General features: G+C 36.3%; 9 protein-coding genes across 9 annotated transcripts; 4 read left to right on the top strand and 5 right to left on the bottom strand.

Annotated features, from left to right (window-relative positions):
- Positions 1–205: 205 nt before the first annotated feature.
- On the top strand, positions 206–2350 carry FDP41_013111 (uncharacterized protein; the record flags this gene model as incomplete). Its single annotated transcript, XM_044703706.1, has 1 exon — positions 206–2350. One exon carries the CDS (start codon positions 206–208, stop codon positions 2348–2350), a length of 2145 nt encoding a protein of 714 aa, XP_044565341.1.
- A 1065-nt stretch (positions 2351–3415) lies between these two features.
- On the bottom strand, positions 3416–3952 carry FDP41_013110 (uncharacterized protein; the record flags this gene model as incomplete). The annotated part of the gene is made up of 1 exon (XM_044703705.1): positions 3416–3952. The coding sequence occupies one exon, from the start codon at positions 3950–3952 to the stop codon at positions 3416–3418; it is 537 nt and encodes a 178-aa protein (XP_044565340.1).
- A 177-nt stretch (positions 3953–4129) lies between these two features.
- On the bottom strand, positions 4130–6883 carry FDP41_013109 (uncharacterized protein; the record flags this gene model as incomplete). The annotated part of the gene is made up of 1 exon (XM_044703703.1): positions 4130–6883. One exon carries the CDS (start codon positions 6881–6883, stop codon positions 4130–4132), a length of 2754 nt encoding a protein of 917 aa, XP_044565339.1.
- Positions 6884–7248: 365 nt separating this feature from the next.
- Positions 7249–8283, bottom strand: FDP41_013108 (uncharacterized protein; the record flags this gene model as incomplete). Its single annotated transcript, XM_044703702.1, has 1 exon — positions 7249–8283. The coding sequence occupies one exon, from the start codon at positions 8281–8283 to the stop codon at positions 7249–7251; it is 1035 nt and encodes a 344-aa protein (XP_044565338.1).
- Positions 8284–8460: 177 nt separating this feature from the next.
- FDP41_013107 (uncharacterized protein) lies at positions 8461–10200 on the top strand (the record flags this gene model as incomplete). The annotated part of the gene is made up of 1 exon (XM_044703701.1): positions 8461–10200. The coding sequence occupies one exon, from the start codon at positions 8461–8463 to the stop codon at positions 10198–10200; it is 1740 nt and encodes a 579-aa protein (XP_044565337.1).
- Positions 10201–10618: 418 nt separating this feature from the next.
- On the bottom strand, positions 10619–11434 carry FDP41_013106 (uncharacterized protein; the record flags this gene model as incomplete). Its single annotated transcript, XM_044703700.1, has 1 exon — positions 10619–11434. The coding sequence occupies one exon, from the start codon at positions 11432–11434 to the stop codon at positions 10619–10621; it is 816 nt and encodes a 271-aa protein (XP_044565336.1).
- Positions 11435–11551: 117 nt separating this feature from the next.
- On the top strand, positions 11552–13271 carry FDP41_013105 (uncharacterized protein; the record flags this gene model as incomplete). The annotated part of the gene is made up of 3 exons (XM_044703699.1): positions 11552–12086; positions 12158–12953; positions 13082–13271. 3 exons carry the CDS (start codon positions 11552–11554, stop codon positions 13269–13271), a joined length of 1521 nt encoding a protein of 506 aa, XP_044565335.1.
- A 1257-nt stretch (positions 13272–14528) lies between these two features.
- FDP41_013104 (uncharacterized protein) lies at positions 14529–15353 on the top strand (the record flags this gene model as incomplete). Its single annotated transcript, XM_044703698.1, has 1 exon — positions 14529–15353. One exon carries the CDS (start codon positions 14529–14531, stop codon positions 15351–15353), a length of 825 nt encoding a protein of 274 aa, XP_044565334.1.
- A 180-nt stretch (positions 15354–15533) lies between these two features.
- FDP41_013103 (uncharacterized protein) lies at positions 15534–17060 on the bottom strand (the record flags this gene model as incomplete). Its single annotated transcript, XM_044703697.1, has 2 exons — positions 15534–15936; positions 16030–17060. The coding sequence occupies 2 exons, from the start codon at positions 17058–17060 to the stop codon at positions 15534–15536; spliced, it is 1434 nt and encodes a 477-aa protein (XP_044565333.1).
- Positions 17061–18667: the final 1607 nt, after the last annotated feature.

Below are 18667 nucleotides of genomic sequence, written 5' to 3'. Positions count from 1 at the left end.
TTCATGACATCCATTGGATGATTCGATGAAGAAATTGAATAAAATTCTATGGTTCAAGTTATCAAGTTATCATCCAACGTTATAATTCAATCAACAAAAAAATAGGCCGAAACAAAACAACAACGCTGGTTTTCTGTTGGTTGTTTGAATTGACGATTGCGCTCTTTGAGGATATACTAAAAACACTTCATCATCATCATCCACAATGAGTGATATGAATAGTAGCAACTCATCAAGTTCGTTGCAAGGACTCTCCGGAGCCACAACAACAATCAATAATAATACCTCATCATCAGCCTCATCCGATAAACTCAAAGTAATAGTGGTGGATGTGATTTATGAAGTACAAACGCGTAAGATATTTGGTGAATTTTCTATTCCTTCCGAAGGACATTGGAGAAGCTCAAATTCAACCCCAATATCCAAAGAAACAATTGAAAAGAAGGCTCTTAATGACGGTTGGAAGTATTTAACAAAAGACTGGATTAATGAAGGAGAAGATTCTTGGGAATATGCGAACGAATGGCACGATGACCAAAAACATTGGTCTCATGCTTTTAGTCCTTTTGATTTTGTGAGAAGAAAAAGGTGGACCAAAGCCCGAGTGAAACTCATTGAAAAATCTGAGGTGGATAAGTTGAAAAAAGAATATGGAGAATTATTCACGATAATTGAGAAGGACCCTACCTCAAAAATAATTTATGAAGAGTTTAACCAATTGAAACAAAAATTGGAACAGAATTGTTCTACAGTGACTCAGCAAACACAAAAACCAAATATTTTGTTGTTGGGAGGAAGTGGAAGTGGGAAAAGCTCCCTTGTGAACGCTGTGTTTGGAAAAAGCTTAGCCGAAATTGGTGAAGGTAAACCAATCACACAACGATATACCAAATATACTGGTGAACATAGTCCTGTAGTCATTTACGACAGTAGAGGCATTGAACATGGTTACATTCAAGATGGATTTGTTGCCGATACAAGACGATTTTTCAAGAAAATAAGACAAGAAGAAAGCCTATCAAAACATGTTCATGTGGTGTGGTACGTCATTGACTTGACTCAGGCAAGATTCCAACCGTTTGAAGCAGAATTCTGTAAAGAGGAGCTCAAAGGAATTCCAATCATTTTTGTTTTGAACAAAGCAGATGCTGTCAAGGATGACATTAGAGACATCATGATCGAAACCATTGCTAAATTCAATTTACCAAACTGTATCGGAGTATATCCAACAGTTGCATGCTGCAAAAATTTTGATGCTAAAGAGTGTCCTAGCTGCAATTCTCCCAAGATTAGAAAGAGACTTAAGGCTGGTACATGCACAATCATGTGCAAAGAATGTAACTACAATGTCACTCTCGAAAAAACAATGGGTATTGAGCAATTATCAAGATCGACTATGATGGTCTTGCCTGATCTTGTTAAGAGCGTTTTTGTGAATGCCCAACAATCTTCAACTTTGGGGAAAGAGGTTGAGGCCAAGAAAATTATTTTGGAGCACTATAAGGACGTATCTTTGACAAGATTTGAAAAGGCCAAGTTTAGACTTGTTGCTCTTATTACCAAACTTGTGTCTCACTATCAAGTAGACTCCTTGCAGTCTCTCATTCAAAAGAAAATGATTAGCAGATTTGAGAAATTCTATAGAGAGCAAGGTTTCAATAAGAAACTTGGGTTATTCATGAATGATTTCTTTAGCAGCAAACGTGAGACACACGCTGAGGTGTTCTTACTCGCTGCGGGAGTTGAGATTTGCCAAGTCATTATCAAATTCAAACAAGCAGCCATTGCCAATGCTCTCAAGAATTTTGAAGCTCAAGTCTCTCGAGAAATTGAAAAAGAAAAACAATCAGGAGTCATGCCCATGCAAAATAATGTGACAGCAGTGGCCGATCCTAAAAAGACAGCCTCTTATGCATCCATTCATGATTTGGATGAAGAAGAAGAAGAGAGCGACCTTGCTCTCGACAAACTGATTGCCAACGTTCATTTCACTTTGGACAGCAACATTGTCGATTTGGTTTCTGAAGAATTGAAAAAAGTGAAAAGTCCACAACGATATCTCGAATTGCTCAAATTTGATGGCAACGTAAATTGGCGATTGCCAGAAAAGAAAATGGAAGTTGTACAAGAGGAAGAGCTACACATTCCACTCTATGTTTATCAAAAACCAAAAGATGGAGACACTTCTCATTCTTCCGTTGACACAAAACCATCTTCTGCTTCCAACCATTCGACCTCAACAGAAACAAACAATGATCAATCCGTGATGACCTCAACCAATAATTCACAACCTCAATCCACTCAACCTTCTTCCTCATCCTCCACCACTGAAATGGCCAGCCAACAATAAATAGAGAACAACACAGTTACAACCTTTCTTCCGTTCCGACCAATTGATGACAATGATTTATAAGGATCCAATCATCCACCAAACAATTAGATTTGGCTTTAAAAATGTTTTCAAATCCTCACTCAAAAAAAAATGAATAAAATTCACCAAAACCACAATTCTTGCGCTTAATTTTGTTTGAGCACGACGATGCTGTTCTAATGGTGAGCCATTCATTACTTTAAGTTATTCATTGCTGCGACGCTGGCTCTTGAGATGGTTGAATCGGAGTCTTGTTACTTTAAAGGATGATAGAATGAAAATATTGCCTGGCATACCGTCGCCGATGTAAAGCTAAACCTTTCAAATCGGCTTCGATGCCTTGCAACAATTGTGTCATTTTGGGGTTTTTGAATTAATGTCAATTTCAGATTTAGGATAATGGAGGCTATTTATTTTGGACAATGATCTCTCTCTTAAATGAACCTAAATGAAAATCTGAATGATAATTTCATCTGAATGAATGATATTTGTTTTTGAGGATCATTCATAGGCGTGCTGATGAGTCATTCGATTCGTACAAGGACAAGTCCCATTGCAAGAGATGCAATATTCAACACATCCAATGGGATCATGATGATTATGACATTTAGAACAAAATGGTGTACATCCTCCCAAGTGTGGTAAGGATCCACAAATCGAACAAACAGCAACACAGCCCTTTTTGGAATCCAAACGTCCACAACTCTCACAATAGAAACCACATGTAGAATCACAGACATGTTTAGAGTCGCATGGTTCTCTGTTGTAGCTGGTGTGACCCTTTCCACGTTTGCAACAAGTCCATCCATGTAAAAATCCTTCCCATTTTCCAGAATGACAAGGCTCCTCGCGACCCTTATGTTCAAATTTCACTCTTGGATGAATACTACTGGTAGAGGGATGATGTTTTGCAAATTGGTGTTTTTTGGCCCAATTATGACCTGCACAGTGTTCAGGAATTCTTGGACAGAATTGCTTCTTGCAATTAATGCAATCTTTGAGGTCCCATAAAATGTTGAGAGGAGATTTCATATAGTTACCAATTTAAATGGTCTTATCAAAAGTATATCCTCCAATCGTGTCATTCCAATCCAATTGCACACACGGATAAGCAGGATACATTCGAGTGACACGAGAAGGGGTCTCACGATTGGAACAAGCCATCAAAATTCTACTGTCCGTTTCACTTGCGAGTCCAGTGATGGTAGTAATTAAGAAATTCACATCTTCATCCAATCTGCAACGAGGTAAAACGTCAATCAACAAAATGACTAGTCGAATGTTGAAAGAATGCTGTTTACAGTAAGAGAGAATTTCAGCGGTGAGACTATTACGATCGAAACGCATAGTGGATCCAGAAGGAGGGTTGGTTTGACGAGTGTCTCTCAAACCAGGAGTGTCTACGACATGAACACCAAGTTCAGTCGAGAAGAAATGGTCACACTTTGCAGTGCATGATGATGTTGCCTCACTGATTGCAAAATGATTGGAATTGGTCAAGTAGGAACAAAGACTACTTTTTCCAACACCTGTGGTGCCAAGAACCAAGATTGCATTTTGTGAAGATGATGAGGAAGACATTTTTTGTTGTTTGAATTTGGTGATGCAGCAACGAGAAGCAAACCTTTTATTTCTGATCTTTCGATATCACGTGTTCACGTTTGAAAAATGATTATTATTTTTGGATTGAACAGTGAATTGATTCACGAGCAGGATGAGTCAATTAAAACAAATAATTCTTTTTCTGTTATTTATCTATTATTGGTGATACAAAAGTGCCTCATGAGCTGGTTTGAGAAGGACCATAATCTTGCCAAGTTTAAAATCAGTATTCTCAATCCATTTGTGTTCTTCTAATAACTTTTTACAAACTTGTTTCGTTTCATTGTCATTGCCACCACTGCTACTGTTTGTAGGTCCAAATCTTTTCACAAATTGTGAATATGGAATTTTAGAAGCAAAACTCTTTCTCGCCAAGCGAACCACATCATTGATGGAATAATTTCTCAATTGCTTCAAAATTAATTTGTCATTGAATGATGATGAGGAAGACAATGTTCGTAAGCAATAAATGACATGCATCTCTGTGTTCTTCAACTGTTCCAATTGTTTTTCTAAATTTTCTCTATGAACGTCCATGACAAATTGAACATTGGATGTTTTCTTGTTTCTATCACAACGATTCTGACAAGTATTCAATAGAGAAGTGTAAACAGTTTGAACAATGGAATTCTTGGAAGATTTTGAAAGAAATTCTTTGGTATGTGTCGACATGGAGTCAGCAGGTAATAATGCTTTTTGGAACCAATTGGTGACTTTGTAAGTGACTTTTCCATTGAAATGAGTAAGTGACATTTCCATTTCGGCAAGATTGGGTTTGAATAAATGTTGTTGTTGTTTTGAGGACGGAGAAATTGTCGCTGAACTGTTCACATGAGTTTCATCAGAGCTCTGATTCGATGTTTGTTCTAACAATAATTTAGAGAGCTCACTAATAATCATTCCTTCATCAGAACCTCTGAACATGCTGAGCGATTGATTCTTTATCACACTAAAAACTCCATCTTTTTCATCTTCTAAAAATTTCACAAGTTTGGATGGAAGAGAAGCAGTGGCAGAAAATTCCATCCATTTCCATCCAATTTCTTCCTTCTGATAGACCTCTTGTGCATTCATCAAGAGCTTTTCATTTACCAAATCTCTCAACTTTTCATTCGCATAATTTTGAATCAATTGTTCGAGAGAGTTGAATTTCACACCTCGAGCAGCATCTACACCTGTGGCGAGACTTTCAAAACCAGTTCCAATATCGAAGAGTGAAATTTCATGCAATTCCTGAGAAGAAGGTGATTTCAAAATTTCATTCATACGTGTCATCATCCATTGTACTAATCCTTCATAGAGAGTCATGATGATTAAATCCTTGTTGTAATTGGCTTGTGAAGCATCTGCAAAGGTTTCCATCAAGCTTGAGTTGACACTGACTTTTGGTTTCACAATGGTATTTAACAATTCTTGTTCATCCACACCTAATAATTTGATGGCTCTATGGAAGGAAGGTTTCGAAGATTCTGATAAAATGGCCAAACGGTCATTCTTTTCAACAAAATCACAATTCAACAAATGCAAAAGAGCACATAAAATTTTGGTGACGTCTCCAATTTCCTTCTCAGTAAATCCAATATTCATCAACGAATTTTGAATAATTGAAAATGATAATTTTCCTGAATGAGAATGATCGAGTAATTGTGTCAACTTGTACTTTTCTTTTGAGGTTTCATCTGCCATTAATTGGTAAAATACATGAAAGTTGTGAATGAATTGATCTGGATTGATCTTTTCAACATGTGTTGAACTTTGATCGACCAATTTTTCCATAACTCTCACCAGAGAATGAGTCACTTGTAAATTCACACATTCAAAGTAAGCTCCACACAGTAATGGAATTTGTTTGTGGTCGTTCTTGGTATTGAATTGTAAATGAATGTTTTTGGTCACACGGCTGCTAAATTTGCTTTGTTCAGTGCTAGAATTTGTGAAGGCCTCTAACACTCGAATGACATCTAATACTTTGGTCATGATCTTACTATTGGTTACTTCTCCAATTTCTTCCAAAATTCGAACCAATGTGGTTGATTTTCCACTCGAACTATCTCCTAGAGCAATAATGGATTGATTTTGTTGTGTGGTGACTAAATGATTCAATAAATAGGAACTCTTTTGAAAGGCAAATGAATTTTTTTCATGATGACGAGAATGTGAACCAGTGTGATGATTCAAAGCAAGTGTTGACAACATGGCAACTCCTCCACAATCTGTGAAAATCAAATCACCATCGAGTGGTTTCTTGTTGGAATTCTCTTCGACACGACTTTTTAAATAATAAATCAAACATGGTTCACTGACATGTGTCAATTGTGTCAAATCTTGTAATTGGTTCATACTTGGAGGATTCATGAACATGACATCCATCACTGGTAATTGAATGGTGGTAGAGGTGGTGTTACTTGCGTTTTTCAAAGTTTGCAATTTTGGTTGTGGCATTTGATTTGGCAAAATTTCAACATTTACCACATTTCCATTTCGTTCCAATAATTTTCCAACCACATACATAGAAAGGTCTCCAGAAGATGGATCTTGCAACGATTTGGAAGATTTGTTTGGAATTTGACTCTTTTCAACCCAAACATGATTTTTACTAAATTCTTGTTCGGTGATGAGTTGAGAAAAGAGAGAACTTTTGAGTGGTTGTTGTTTGGAAGAGGATCCTCTATTCGTGGTCAATGGGGATGACGACTGAGATGACGAGGATGCTGTTTTGAAAATTGGATGGGCTTTGGATCGTTCTCGGAGAGAATTGCTTTGACGACTGACAAGATCGTCTTCATCATCGAGAGTTTGGGTTTTTTGAAGAATTTTCTTACGAGTGGTTTGGGGTGATGGAGTGGGTGAATGGTTGGTGGCACTACTACTAGTAGTGTTGTTAGTGGGTGATGGTGAAGGAGATGACATTTTTTTTAATGATGATTTAAGTTGACATTTGACAATCGTTCCCCAATTTTCATTTCGCCAAAAATGATCACCAGAAAATTGAAATTGGGCAAAACGAGAAAGAAACAGCAATGAATACGATCGTGTAAGTCATGACTGCTTTTTACAACAAAACTTTGGGAAACCACCTTTCAGAATCTTTAGAAATTGAGAAAAACGTGGCTGTGACATTTGAGCATGTTGTAAAAGGAAATAATCCATTGCAAGTGTTCCTTCATCAACAATGTCTGATACTGCAGACAATTTAGTTTAAAAAAACAACTAAACCATATTAATATTCATCCATTTGCATGAAAATATGTGTCGTAGCCAGAACTAAGTTTTTTCTACTTGAATGGCGTCGAATGGCCAAATAATTTTCGTTCCCCCTTCACAGTATCAACGATTTGCATCCAAACAACTTTAGAATTGAAAGAACTCTGCTCCGGGTGGAACATCTCATCGAGTTGAAACATGTAGCAATAAATACTCAAAAAGTGTGACAGTATTCCAGAAACTGAAATTAAGTGCCACCAAGCATGAGAAAAGGGTATCACACCATCACCATTTAAAAACACAATTCCAAAAGAAAAACATCCTCCTCCAAAAAAGAGACCTATATATGCCTCTAGTGGTACGTGAATAAACATGGATTGAGGAATTCCGATCAATGCAATCCATCCCATGACATTAAATAGTGTTGCGTTGCTAATCTTTTGAAGAAGTCGTCCCTCTGAAAATGCCTTAATTAATCCACAACAAGCTAAAATCCAAACTGCAATGGTCAACAATCTTCCCCAAAAATTCGACACGCCAAGTTGAATGACCATCAAAAAAGGAGTATAACATGCAGCAATAAATAAATAAATGGTGGCATAATCCACAATTCGAAACCAATAAGTCTTGGGTGAAAATTTTCCATAAATTAAACACATGACATGATACGAAGTAGAAACTATAAATAATGCTAGTAATGAAATACAATATAAACATGCTGCTACAAATTCGTCTCTCGTATTGACAACTTCTGCAAATAACTTGTAAAATAAATACACAAAAAAAGGAAACGGTAATCCATGAGTGAGTATATTAGCCACTTCCTCAAATACCGATGGTTCATACTCTTCCGAATTTAAGGATTCCGGAAATGAATTCATAAACATTCGGCACATTGGACAAAGGACTTGAGGCTTTCTCTTGTAGAGAACTTGATCAGCTAATTCAAATTTCTTGATGGAAGCTTGATGATGTTCCGAATGATACAAATGATGAGGAATAGGATCATTCCGATGTACCTCATGATCTTGATGTTTCATTTCCAGATCATTCTCGTTGTCATCATCATGATCGCTCTTGAGTGTCGTAGTTTTTCGTTGTTTCATTTTTTTTGGCGGTTGCATTCCACTAAGGACTTATAAACGAACGTTGAAACCTGTGAAAGGAATTTCATGGGTGATAATGCAATCATGAATTGTTCAAGACAAACCAGAGAAGAAACTCCAAATTGGTGGAAGTTCGAGCCTTGTTTAAGAGTGATTACAATTTCTTTACAAAAAAAAATGTTCAAAAAGTGGTCCACCTTTTTCAACGAAATGTTGTCGAATAGGATCATGAATAGGTCCACTCGAACAATGAATCATTATTCACCACGACACCAACAACAAGGATCATCCACACATCATGATCCTTCCAATTTATTTATTCATCAAAATGATCTTTTGAATTCAAATTCTCACTCGGCCTCGGAATTTGCTGATGATATGATTTTTCAAATTTATCAATTTCTCGATTGGAAATTTATATTTTCAGTGTGTGCGCGAGTGAGCAAGAGATGGTATTTGAAATCTCTTGAAATTCCCTATGCGTTGGATTTGAGTGATCATTTCAAGGAAGGACGATCAATTAGTGCCACCAAAAAGAAGTTTTATTTCGATTCGACAGAGTTATTGACACATTTTTCGAAATGTAGAAATGTCATTCGATTGACGGAATTAAATTTGAAGGGATGTCGAGTGGCTTATGAAGGTGCAGTTTCTATTGCTTCGAGTCCCTTTATGAGAAATTTGACCTTTTTGAATTTGCAAAATAATGAGTTGGGAAATGAAGGAATTCGTTTGATTGTAAATAGTGAAAATTCCAAGAAATTGAAAGGCCTTGTTTTAAATGAAAACCATTTTGGATACAGTGGAGTCTTAGCAATTGCAAGTAGTGAGAATTTAAAATTATTACAAACACTGCATTTAGGACAAAATAATATAGAAAGTATTGGATTGACAGCTTTGTGTGACAGTAACAGCAGTGTGTTGAAAAACTTAACGTCTCTTGATTTGAGTTATAATTCTGTGGGAAGTGAAAGTGATATTCAATGCTTGTCACAATGTCAAATTTTTTCAAATTTGAAAGATTTAAATTTGAGTGGAAATCGAATCCATTTCAATCAAGTGAAATTCATTGCTTCTAGTCCAATTCTGAAAAATTTAATGAGTTTGGACATGAGTGATAATTTTGTAGTACCAGAAGGCGCTCAATTCATCTCAGAAGGATCCTTTCAGAATTTACAAACCTTAAAGTTGAAACGAAACAATATTCAGGATGAAGGAGTAAAATATATTTCTGAAAGTGACAAGATGAAATATTTAACATGGTTGGATTTGGGTGATAATGGCATTGAGAATACTGGTATCTCTTATTTGGCTAACAATAACACTTCACAATTGAAACATTTGACAGCTCTCTTTTTGGAGAAAAATTACATTCTCACCCAAGGAGTTTCTGCCATTGCAAACAGCGTACACTTGTCACAACATGTTCGAATATTGAATTTGGCAGAGAACTTTATTCTACAAGAAGGTATCAAGTTATTGTGTGAACGCATGAAAAATTTGACATGGCTGAATGTGAAGGGATGTATGATTGGAAATGATGGAATTGAAATGTTATCTCAAAGTGAGAATATGAAACAATTAACATTTCTAGATGTCAGTTTTAATGAACTTGGAACTCCATGTGCCATCTCATTGGCAAATAGTCCCATTTTGAGTCATTTGAAAGAATTATTATTATCTCATAATCATGTTGGATTTTATGGAGCAAATGCCATTGCAACGAGTCCTTATTTGAATTTGAGGAGATTGGAAATTTCTGGAAATTGTATTGGAGTGGAAGGTGAAAAGTTGATTCGTGAAAATTTAGTGAATTTGGAAGGATTTTTTGTGCAAGAACGAAGATCATTTGATGATGATATCGACATGTTAGACGAACTTGTCGACTCGTCAGAAAGTGAATCTTCTTTTGAGTAGCTGTAATTCAACATCATATGATGTTGTAGGAAAAGATGATCAATAAATATCAGAGACAACCATGTATAGAAATGATCATTCTTAATCAGTGTGTTGCTTCAAATGAATGCAATGATGATTTACAGTGTATATCTTGTTGGAAATAGAATCAAAGAAGAATTTTGCGGGGAGGGGGATCGAGAGCGTAGGCAATCAGACTTTTGCCTTCCATTTTGGGCCTAACTATAAAAGTAGCAAACCAAAAAAATGTTTATTGCAGGGTGGTTTGACGAAGTTGCAGATGCTTCACAACAGCTTTTGAAACAATATCTTCAAGAGTTTCTTTGAAATACGGAATGATACCACGACTACCTTTTGGAATCCAATTTTTGACTGTAGCTAATTCAGGAATTATGAGATTGTAATGTAAATGGTTGAACTAATTACATGGTTGATGTTGATTTCGTGCTCCGGCCATTCTGACAAAAAATTGCTTTCCTGCATAATATTTAACAAGAATCCAAAAACGTTTTGCAATATCAGAATACTGGTGATGACGCGGATCTCTACTATAATTTCGTAATTGGTCGAATATAAATTGCATGAAAAATGTATCCTCAAAAGGTTTTTTCATTTCTGGCAAACGAGGTTTACAAGTAGGTTCTGTTCTGAGATCTAATTTAACTTTCTTTTGTGGTGATTCCATCACATACTCAACATTCACTGACTCAAAATTCCAGGTTGAATCATAATGTTCTTGGGCTTGTCGAAATAATGACACTAATTCAGATTCGGTCTCAGTTAACTCTTTTGAATGAACCACTAACTTGCTAATTATTTCATACATGAGTAAAGGATACGCAAGTAAACTTTTAGGTGCGGGACGAACTCCATCAGCAATTTGTTGGAAAATAACATCTTTCTTTGAAATAATTTGATCAAGGTGGTTCATTGTAGATTGGCAATTATTGCAAATCCCGGTTGCTTTTGTGCCGAGTTGATTGCATTCAACAGATTTCAATTTTGTCCCTGTTTTAATTGCAATCGGCTTATAGTTTGCATTGAATATACAATCACCAAAAAGCAGCTCTGAATATTTATCGGATGGGAAGCCATTGCAATTAAATTTTAATTCCTGTGATGATGGAGTTTGAGGTGTTTGAAAAGTCGAAGTTGGATGAACTGTGAATGAGGATTGTTGATGTTGCCTCTTATTTCGATGCTTTACAGCACTGGGTCCGTTGTGGAACTGCATTTTTTTGCTAATTGCACTTTTTAAGTTAGGCCCAATATGGAAGGAGAATCTTTGATTTCGTTGCTGGTAGCTACGCTCTCGATCCCCCGGAATTTTGAACCGAATTTCGAATAAAAAATGATTCGTTTCGGTTGGTTGTCAAAAGCCATCAGGACACCTCCATTCTTCATCGCTGGGTTGATAGTTGCCACCATAATGACATTTAGTGTGATTATCCTCTCTCTAAAGCGATCCAATAGTTTTTACAATGATCCGGAGCTTTCCAAAATATTCATCATTGATCCTCCCAAAATTGCATCATCCTCTCTTTCGTGTCCTCTTGACAATCAAGAAACCTTTCCAGAGAAATTCTTTTCAACCATTTGGTCAACACTCCCTCAGACCAAATATGATGGAAGAGGTAAAAAAGTATTCTCCACAGTTTCCCCGAAATTTGTTCGAGTGATTAAAGAATTGCAATTGAGTGAAAAAGAACAAGAATATTATCATGAATTAATTCCATACAAATTATCACAAAATTCAGAAGAGGAAATATGTAAAGAACCTCAAAACAGACTGGATGAATTAAGATTTAAATATTTACGAGATTTGACTAATAAATGTCGAGAATCTGATCAACGAAGATTTCGAACAGGAACATATTGTGCACGAGGTATGGAAATTTGTCTTTGAGAATCACACAACAACAACCACCACGATAACAACAACACTTTTATTCCATAGCCGATCAAAAAGCATGGATTTTAGAACTTGATTGTGCATGGGTAGATGAATCGAGTTTTCACACGGACGTTTCATGGGCAACATTTAATGATGAAGGAATTATTATTCAATCTCAACTTGAAAATGGTTGGAAACCAACCATTAAAAAGTCATTTCGAGTTCGACATTTTGACAAAATTGCAAATCCTGGCTATAGTGTCTTCCTGAATGCAATTGGACACATGCCTGTTGAAATTCTTCCAAGATTAGTTCGAATGTATAATGAATTGCCAAAAGATGTTCCATTAATTTGGCCTAAAAACCCAGTTTCTGTGAATTATTATCTCATGATGAAAGAATTAGGAGTCATTGATGGAAACAGAACACTTGTGACTACTGAACTTGATACAGTAATAAGAGCAAACAAACTTTATCTTTATCATGCAGATGATGAAAACTTTCCACACATGAACATTTTGGAATATCTCAATTTAAATAAGAAAATCACAGAAGGAATGGCAAGACTATTTCCACACGCCCTCAAACGATCCACATCCAACCACAAAATTATTACACTCATTGATCGAAAGGCCTATGATAGAAATGTGAAAAATCATGGAAAGATTTTACAACGATTGAAAAAGACCTTTCCTCAACACCACGTACGAGAATTTGTCATTCATCCATTCGAACCTTCTCTTTATCTACAACAAGTAGCAAAAGTATTTTATGAAAGTGATATTATAATCTCTCCTCATGGAGCATCCTTATCAAACATTATATTTTCAAGACCTGGTACAGGAATTATTGAATTAGGGTAAGTGTGTGTGTGAATAGAGCTTTGAATGTGTCGTGTGTGAACATGTTGATTCAATTGTCATGAAATGGTGGAACTGTGAATTGGTAATTCCATCGTGATCTAATCATGATGATAACATATCAAAGGTGGGGCAAACTTCCTCAAGATTACATGTGCTTTTCTAGGAATATGAAACTCAAGTATACACTTGTTTGTGGTGAAGGTAGTCACACTTCGGATTTGATCATTCCAGAGAATGATGTGATTCAAGCGGTGAAAACCATTTTAGCAGATTTAGAGTCGTCATCAACTCATTCGTATCATCATTCAGAATAAGAAGAAGGTACCTCAGAGATTATAAAGAAGATGTTCATTCCACAAATTCCTCAATAAATCGTGGTATTTCGTTTCAGTGTGAACTTCAAATTTTGTGCTTTCTCTATAGAATGAGTCACTGTTTTTCAAAAAATTCTAACTATTTTAAAAAAAAAATTAGAAAATGGAAGAAAATTTTTGGAGTTCCCGGGTATCGATCCCGGTACCTCTTCCATGCTAAAGAAGCGCTCTACCATGTGAGCTAGAACCCCTGCACATTACTTATGTTCATATTATACTATACAATCAAAAGAATTCAAACTCTTTCTCAAACTTGAATCAAAAAATTTTCGAACCGAACTTCTCGAGTTTCCTTAGATTGAATATAACCCCTGCCAACACAACCCGAGAAGATTAGTCAACCTAAGCAACCGATAGTGAAAAAGAGTCATCAATAAATGACAACATACATTAAACAACGTCTCTAAGAACTCCCAATCCAATGACTTCAATTTACGTGTTTCTATTTTTACTCAAAACCAAGTGACAGTTAATTATTAATCAAGTTTCAGGAAGAATTGATGTCTTTAGTGCGTTGAAAAAATAATGGTAATCCTTAACGAACGCAGTTTTCCGTGCTGTCCTGGAAGTGTCTAAATAAATTTTTGAATCTTTGTTGATGGGTTTATAACACCTGCTGGAGGTAAAGTTAATTATATCAGACGCAACTATATATGTGAAGACATTCAAGGGTTTGCATTAATGATATCAGACGAAATTGTCTCAAGAAAAGAATGTTATTAATAATCAAATTCTTTATCATCATCATCTTGCATTTTGATCTCTAAGACGGAAAATTCATACCATCAAAGCAATTTCTTTCCCAGTGGAATATCCCTCACTGATTTGATTTTTTAACCACCTGTACATTGCTGTTCAAAAGTTTAAAATTTTTTCAACACCGGTCCCGAATAGACAATGATTGCTTTTATGGAGAGATATTGTAAAATGGCAAAACAAAATGAACAATTTTGAAAAAAATTGATTATGTGTGTTGGTCTTTGAAAACACTTTTGCTCTTGTCGCACAACTCGGGAGGAACTCTGTACTGAGCTCGTACGACACCTTCAATCCTTGCTTTTCAAACCTTCCCTTTTCACACTAATCAGTTTAATTCTTTTGGAATTTGAAATCCATCCCATCTGATCGTGATCTGATTGCTCTTTCTCTCCAAACACACTTTCCAATCAATATTATATCGATATTAAATTCATTGAAATGAAGAATCAAACAGCATCCTCCTCCTCCTCGGGAAAGACGACCACCACAGCGATGAGCACTGCAACCTCCAATCAAGCCAAACGACAACAACCTCCTCCTCAGCAACCTCCCACAACGAATGCCGCAGCGTTGAGCCAATTGTTCAAACAGTTTGGCTATTACTCAACGTGCAATAGCCATGCCGTGAGAGTTTTGCTACAAAAGCACGGAGCCATCTCTGATCATCAAATGGCACAGTTGCTGGGCATGATGGCCATGTTCAAAACAGGCCTAAATGCTCCCTCTCTTGATCTGTTGGAACAATTAGAGAATGGGATCGCCAAGATGAAAGCAACAATGGCAACTAGCTCATCATCAGAAAGTAGTGCAAAGAGTTCTAACAATGGAGAGGATGTGGCTACCGATGAAATGACATGTTCATCTTTGGAGGACATGCCAGCTCCTACCACATGGAATTTGTCGAGTTTTGCTGAAGTATTGAAGGAGAGAAAATTGAAACTTAAATGGAAAGATATCATTCGAAGATTGGATTATGACAAGTTGAAAATTCAGAACGTGAAGAGTTTGGAATTGATTGTTAAGGTTCATAAGGAGGTAGTGGGTGTCAAGATGCCAATTTCATACTTCTTAAGTGAGAGATGGAATAATCAGGATGCTCAGCTACAATTGGTGAGATTGGCCTTAGAAGGAAGAACCTCTAAACAATCTCCATTGAATGACCTCATTGACTACAATGTGAAAAATGTGGAGATCTTGAGTGAATTCATTTCTGATCACTTGGTTCAAAAGTTGAGGGAAATCAACTCGCCAGGTCAGCATTGACTCAAACATCATCACCATGTCACATGTCCCTAGCAGGGTCAATTCAAAAAAGAATTCCTCTTGAACTGGAATCGTGATTGAATTGTGTATTTTAGAATATCCAAAAATGCATTGTAGTGGTGAGAAGAGATTAAATGTTTTGTATCACCATATTAAATTTCTCCAAAATGGAACATGTTTTCAGAAAGTCTTCGAAAAAATTGTGCTTATCTCATTGCCAAGGTGTTCTAGAGAGACGTGTTGTTGTGCTCCAGTTTCCAGATTTTTCAATAGAACCTGCTGTTTCACAAACTCCTCATCTCCAATGATGCAGCTTAACAGGCACTTGTTTGATTGAGCATGTTTCAATTGTTTGGATAAGTTGCTCTTCTCCAAATAGTTCACAGTAAAACCCTGAGAACGAAGTTGTTTTGAAATATTCAATGCGAATCGTGCCAAATCGTCTTCCGTAACTCCAGTGGTGCTTTCCATTCCACGAATGACAGCAATGAAAACTTTTGGAAGGAATTGAGAGGTTGGTTGAGTTTTGTTTTTTTCAATTTCTTCCATGAGAATGGTAAGCCTTTCAATACCGCTTGCCCATCTATGTTTAATTGTCAAACCATTTTGTGTATTAATGGAATTCAGGTTGCATAGGTAATTTCATGAACAATAACATGATGAACACTGTACTTACCCTACTGCTGGGATGGTGTTTGGAGAACCCAATTGTTTTGCAAGAGTGTCGTATCTCCCTCCAGCTAAAATTGTTGATTTGGCTCCAATATTTGTACTCTTAAATTCGAAAGTCGTGTGGGTATAATAATCAAGTCCTCTTATCAATGAAGGGTTGATCTCATAAGGTATATTTAACCACGAGAGGCCTTTCAGAACATTTTCAAATCTTACTCTGTTTTGTTCACTTTGAAACTGTTGTAATTGAGGCATTCCATGATTTTTAATGGCATCCTCAATGAGAGCCTCATCTTGTTTTGAATCCAGAATTCTCCACACTCTTCTTGGATTATTTTCTTTTATGGCCATATCAATACGATCCCTCGTGTCTTGGGAGAACGCAAAAACTTTTTTGGTGCTCTCTTCTTGCGAAGAAGGATGCTTTGACGACGATTTTTCGACCTCTCTAAAGAATAAATCCAAATTATTACGAATAAATTTCAATAATTCGATTTGGTAAGCCTCTCTCTCCTCTAAAGTTCCAATACTATTAATTTCTAGTGTGAACAAGTCAGTTCTGCCATCCAAAACTCCACTCAAAAATTGAAAAGCTAATTCCAATGACTCCAAGTCCGATTGGTAATGATCTGATCCTAAACATTCTACTCCAAATTGATGAAATTGTCGTTGTCTACCTTTCTGGGGTCTTTCATATCTAAACATTGGTCCATAATAATAAATACGTTGTTTATACGACAGGCTATTCTCAATAATACTCCTCATTACGGAGGCTGTATTTTCAGGTCTCAGACATAATTTATTTCCTTCCGATGGATCCCTTGCCGCCAATAAAAACATTTCCTTTGAAATGATATCTGTATCAGTTCCGAGCGTTCTCTCAAAAAGTTTTCTCTCTTCCACGATTGGAGTTTGCATAAATTGATAATCAAAAGTCTTGCAAACATGTTCTCCAACCCGAACAATTTTACGGTAGCAATTCGTCGAAAAGGATGATGGCAGAAAATCGGCCATTCCCTTTACCACTTTGGCCATTTTTTTAGTTGGGATTTTTATTCCCAACAACAATGAAACTGTTCTGTCAGTATCCTGTCAGAAGGACATTGAATGAATGGAATGGTCTGTTTCATGATGAATGGCATATTTAAGAGAAAGGATCACCCATATCTGATATTAGAAAGGCAATATAGTTAAGAGAAAGAAAAATTTTTGTTCCAGCCTAGGCATAACCTTGTTCAACCATTCATTTGTTTGATGGAATACAAATATCTTAGACAATCTTCTATTATTTGAGTGTGAAAATGTGTGTTGTATTTTCAAAACATTCGATTAGTTCTCCTTAAAGGACTAAGATAACTACTCCAAACAAATCCAAAACAGAAATGCTTCTATATTAGTTTAATTTTTTGGGTTGTTGGTCTTGATGGTTGGAAATTTCGTTGTTCTGTCAGTATTCTGTCTTGCAGGAACAAACACAATATAAAATATGTCCTTTTCGGCTGTGAGCTGTTCATTGAATTTATTTTGGCAAAAATTTATGTGAAATCATGAATGACAAGGTGTTTGTTTTGGATCACATTAAAAAGTATGGTTATGGATTGGTACACACGACATCACAATTACAACAAGATCGATATTTTGTATTATAAATGATCCAAGCGATTTGCAAGTGACAACATTCTCAATGTCGAACTGTTATTGGAAGCTGTAAAACATGTACCAAATGTTTGGATGTACGCTTCATCAGCACTTAAAAAAGATAAAAATTTTGCTTTAAGGGTTGTTCAACAGAATGGATTGGCTCTCTCAGATGAACTGTATAATCAAGACAGGGAAATTGTTTTGGCTGCTATCAAGCAAAATAGAAGGCTTTTCGATGTACCAAAGGATTTACTTTCATTTCATGACTTTATGTTGACAGTTGCCAAATTAGTATTCTCAGAATTTAAACATTTAGATCGCCTTGACATCATGATGAAACTCGTTGAAGAATATGGTTATTTACTTGGATTTTCAAGTGATGAATCAAAAAATACAGGAATGGGTTTATTGAAAAATAAACAAATTATAGGTACTCAATTGTCCGACGATAGTGTGTCTAATGGGTGTGTAGGTGTGAGGTGTAGATGTTGTTGGAGTTGAGTTCGCCAAGCTGACTGCTAAATGTTTCCCAAGCAGTTGCAAATTTTGCAGTTTTGGGTTTAATTATATATCCTCTAGCCTTCTTGAGTACAGTTGAACTGTTCCAAGTGGCGTTTTTGTAACAACTGCCAACATAGGCAGCGAATGAGAGATATATTTCATTTAGCCAATCAGTCAAAGCTGGGGGAGATAAGTCTAATTGTTGAAGAGGTTCGTCTTTGATACTACCATTCCAATCCATTGGAATACAAGAGAGAGAATGGTTTGAGGGAAGTCTGATAAGAGGGGCATTGAATTTGAGGGAACTGTTGTCCCATTTTGTGTATAATGATTTGATTTCCGGACCACACATGGTGCATGAGGTGAATACATGTTCCCAGTTGGCTTTGGTATTGCAAATATGGCAATTAGGGTAATCTTTTCCGAAATTTCTAAGGATTTCTGCTTTGTGTAGGTGAGCAAATAATAGTCGTTGTTGGAAGGGTTTGAGTGAATAATTG

The sequence above is a fragment of the Naegleria fowleri genome, assembly GCF_008403515.1.
Source record: "Naegleria fowleri strain ATCC 30894 chromosome Unknown tig17, whole genome shotgun sequence".
NCBI lineage: Eukaryota > Heterolobosea > Eutetramitea > Acrasida > Naegleriidae > Naegleria > Naegleria fowleri.
This window is presented reverse-complemented; position numbering and strand designations above follow the sequence as displayed.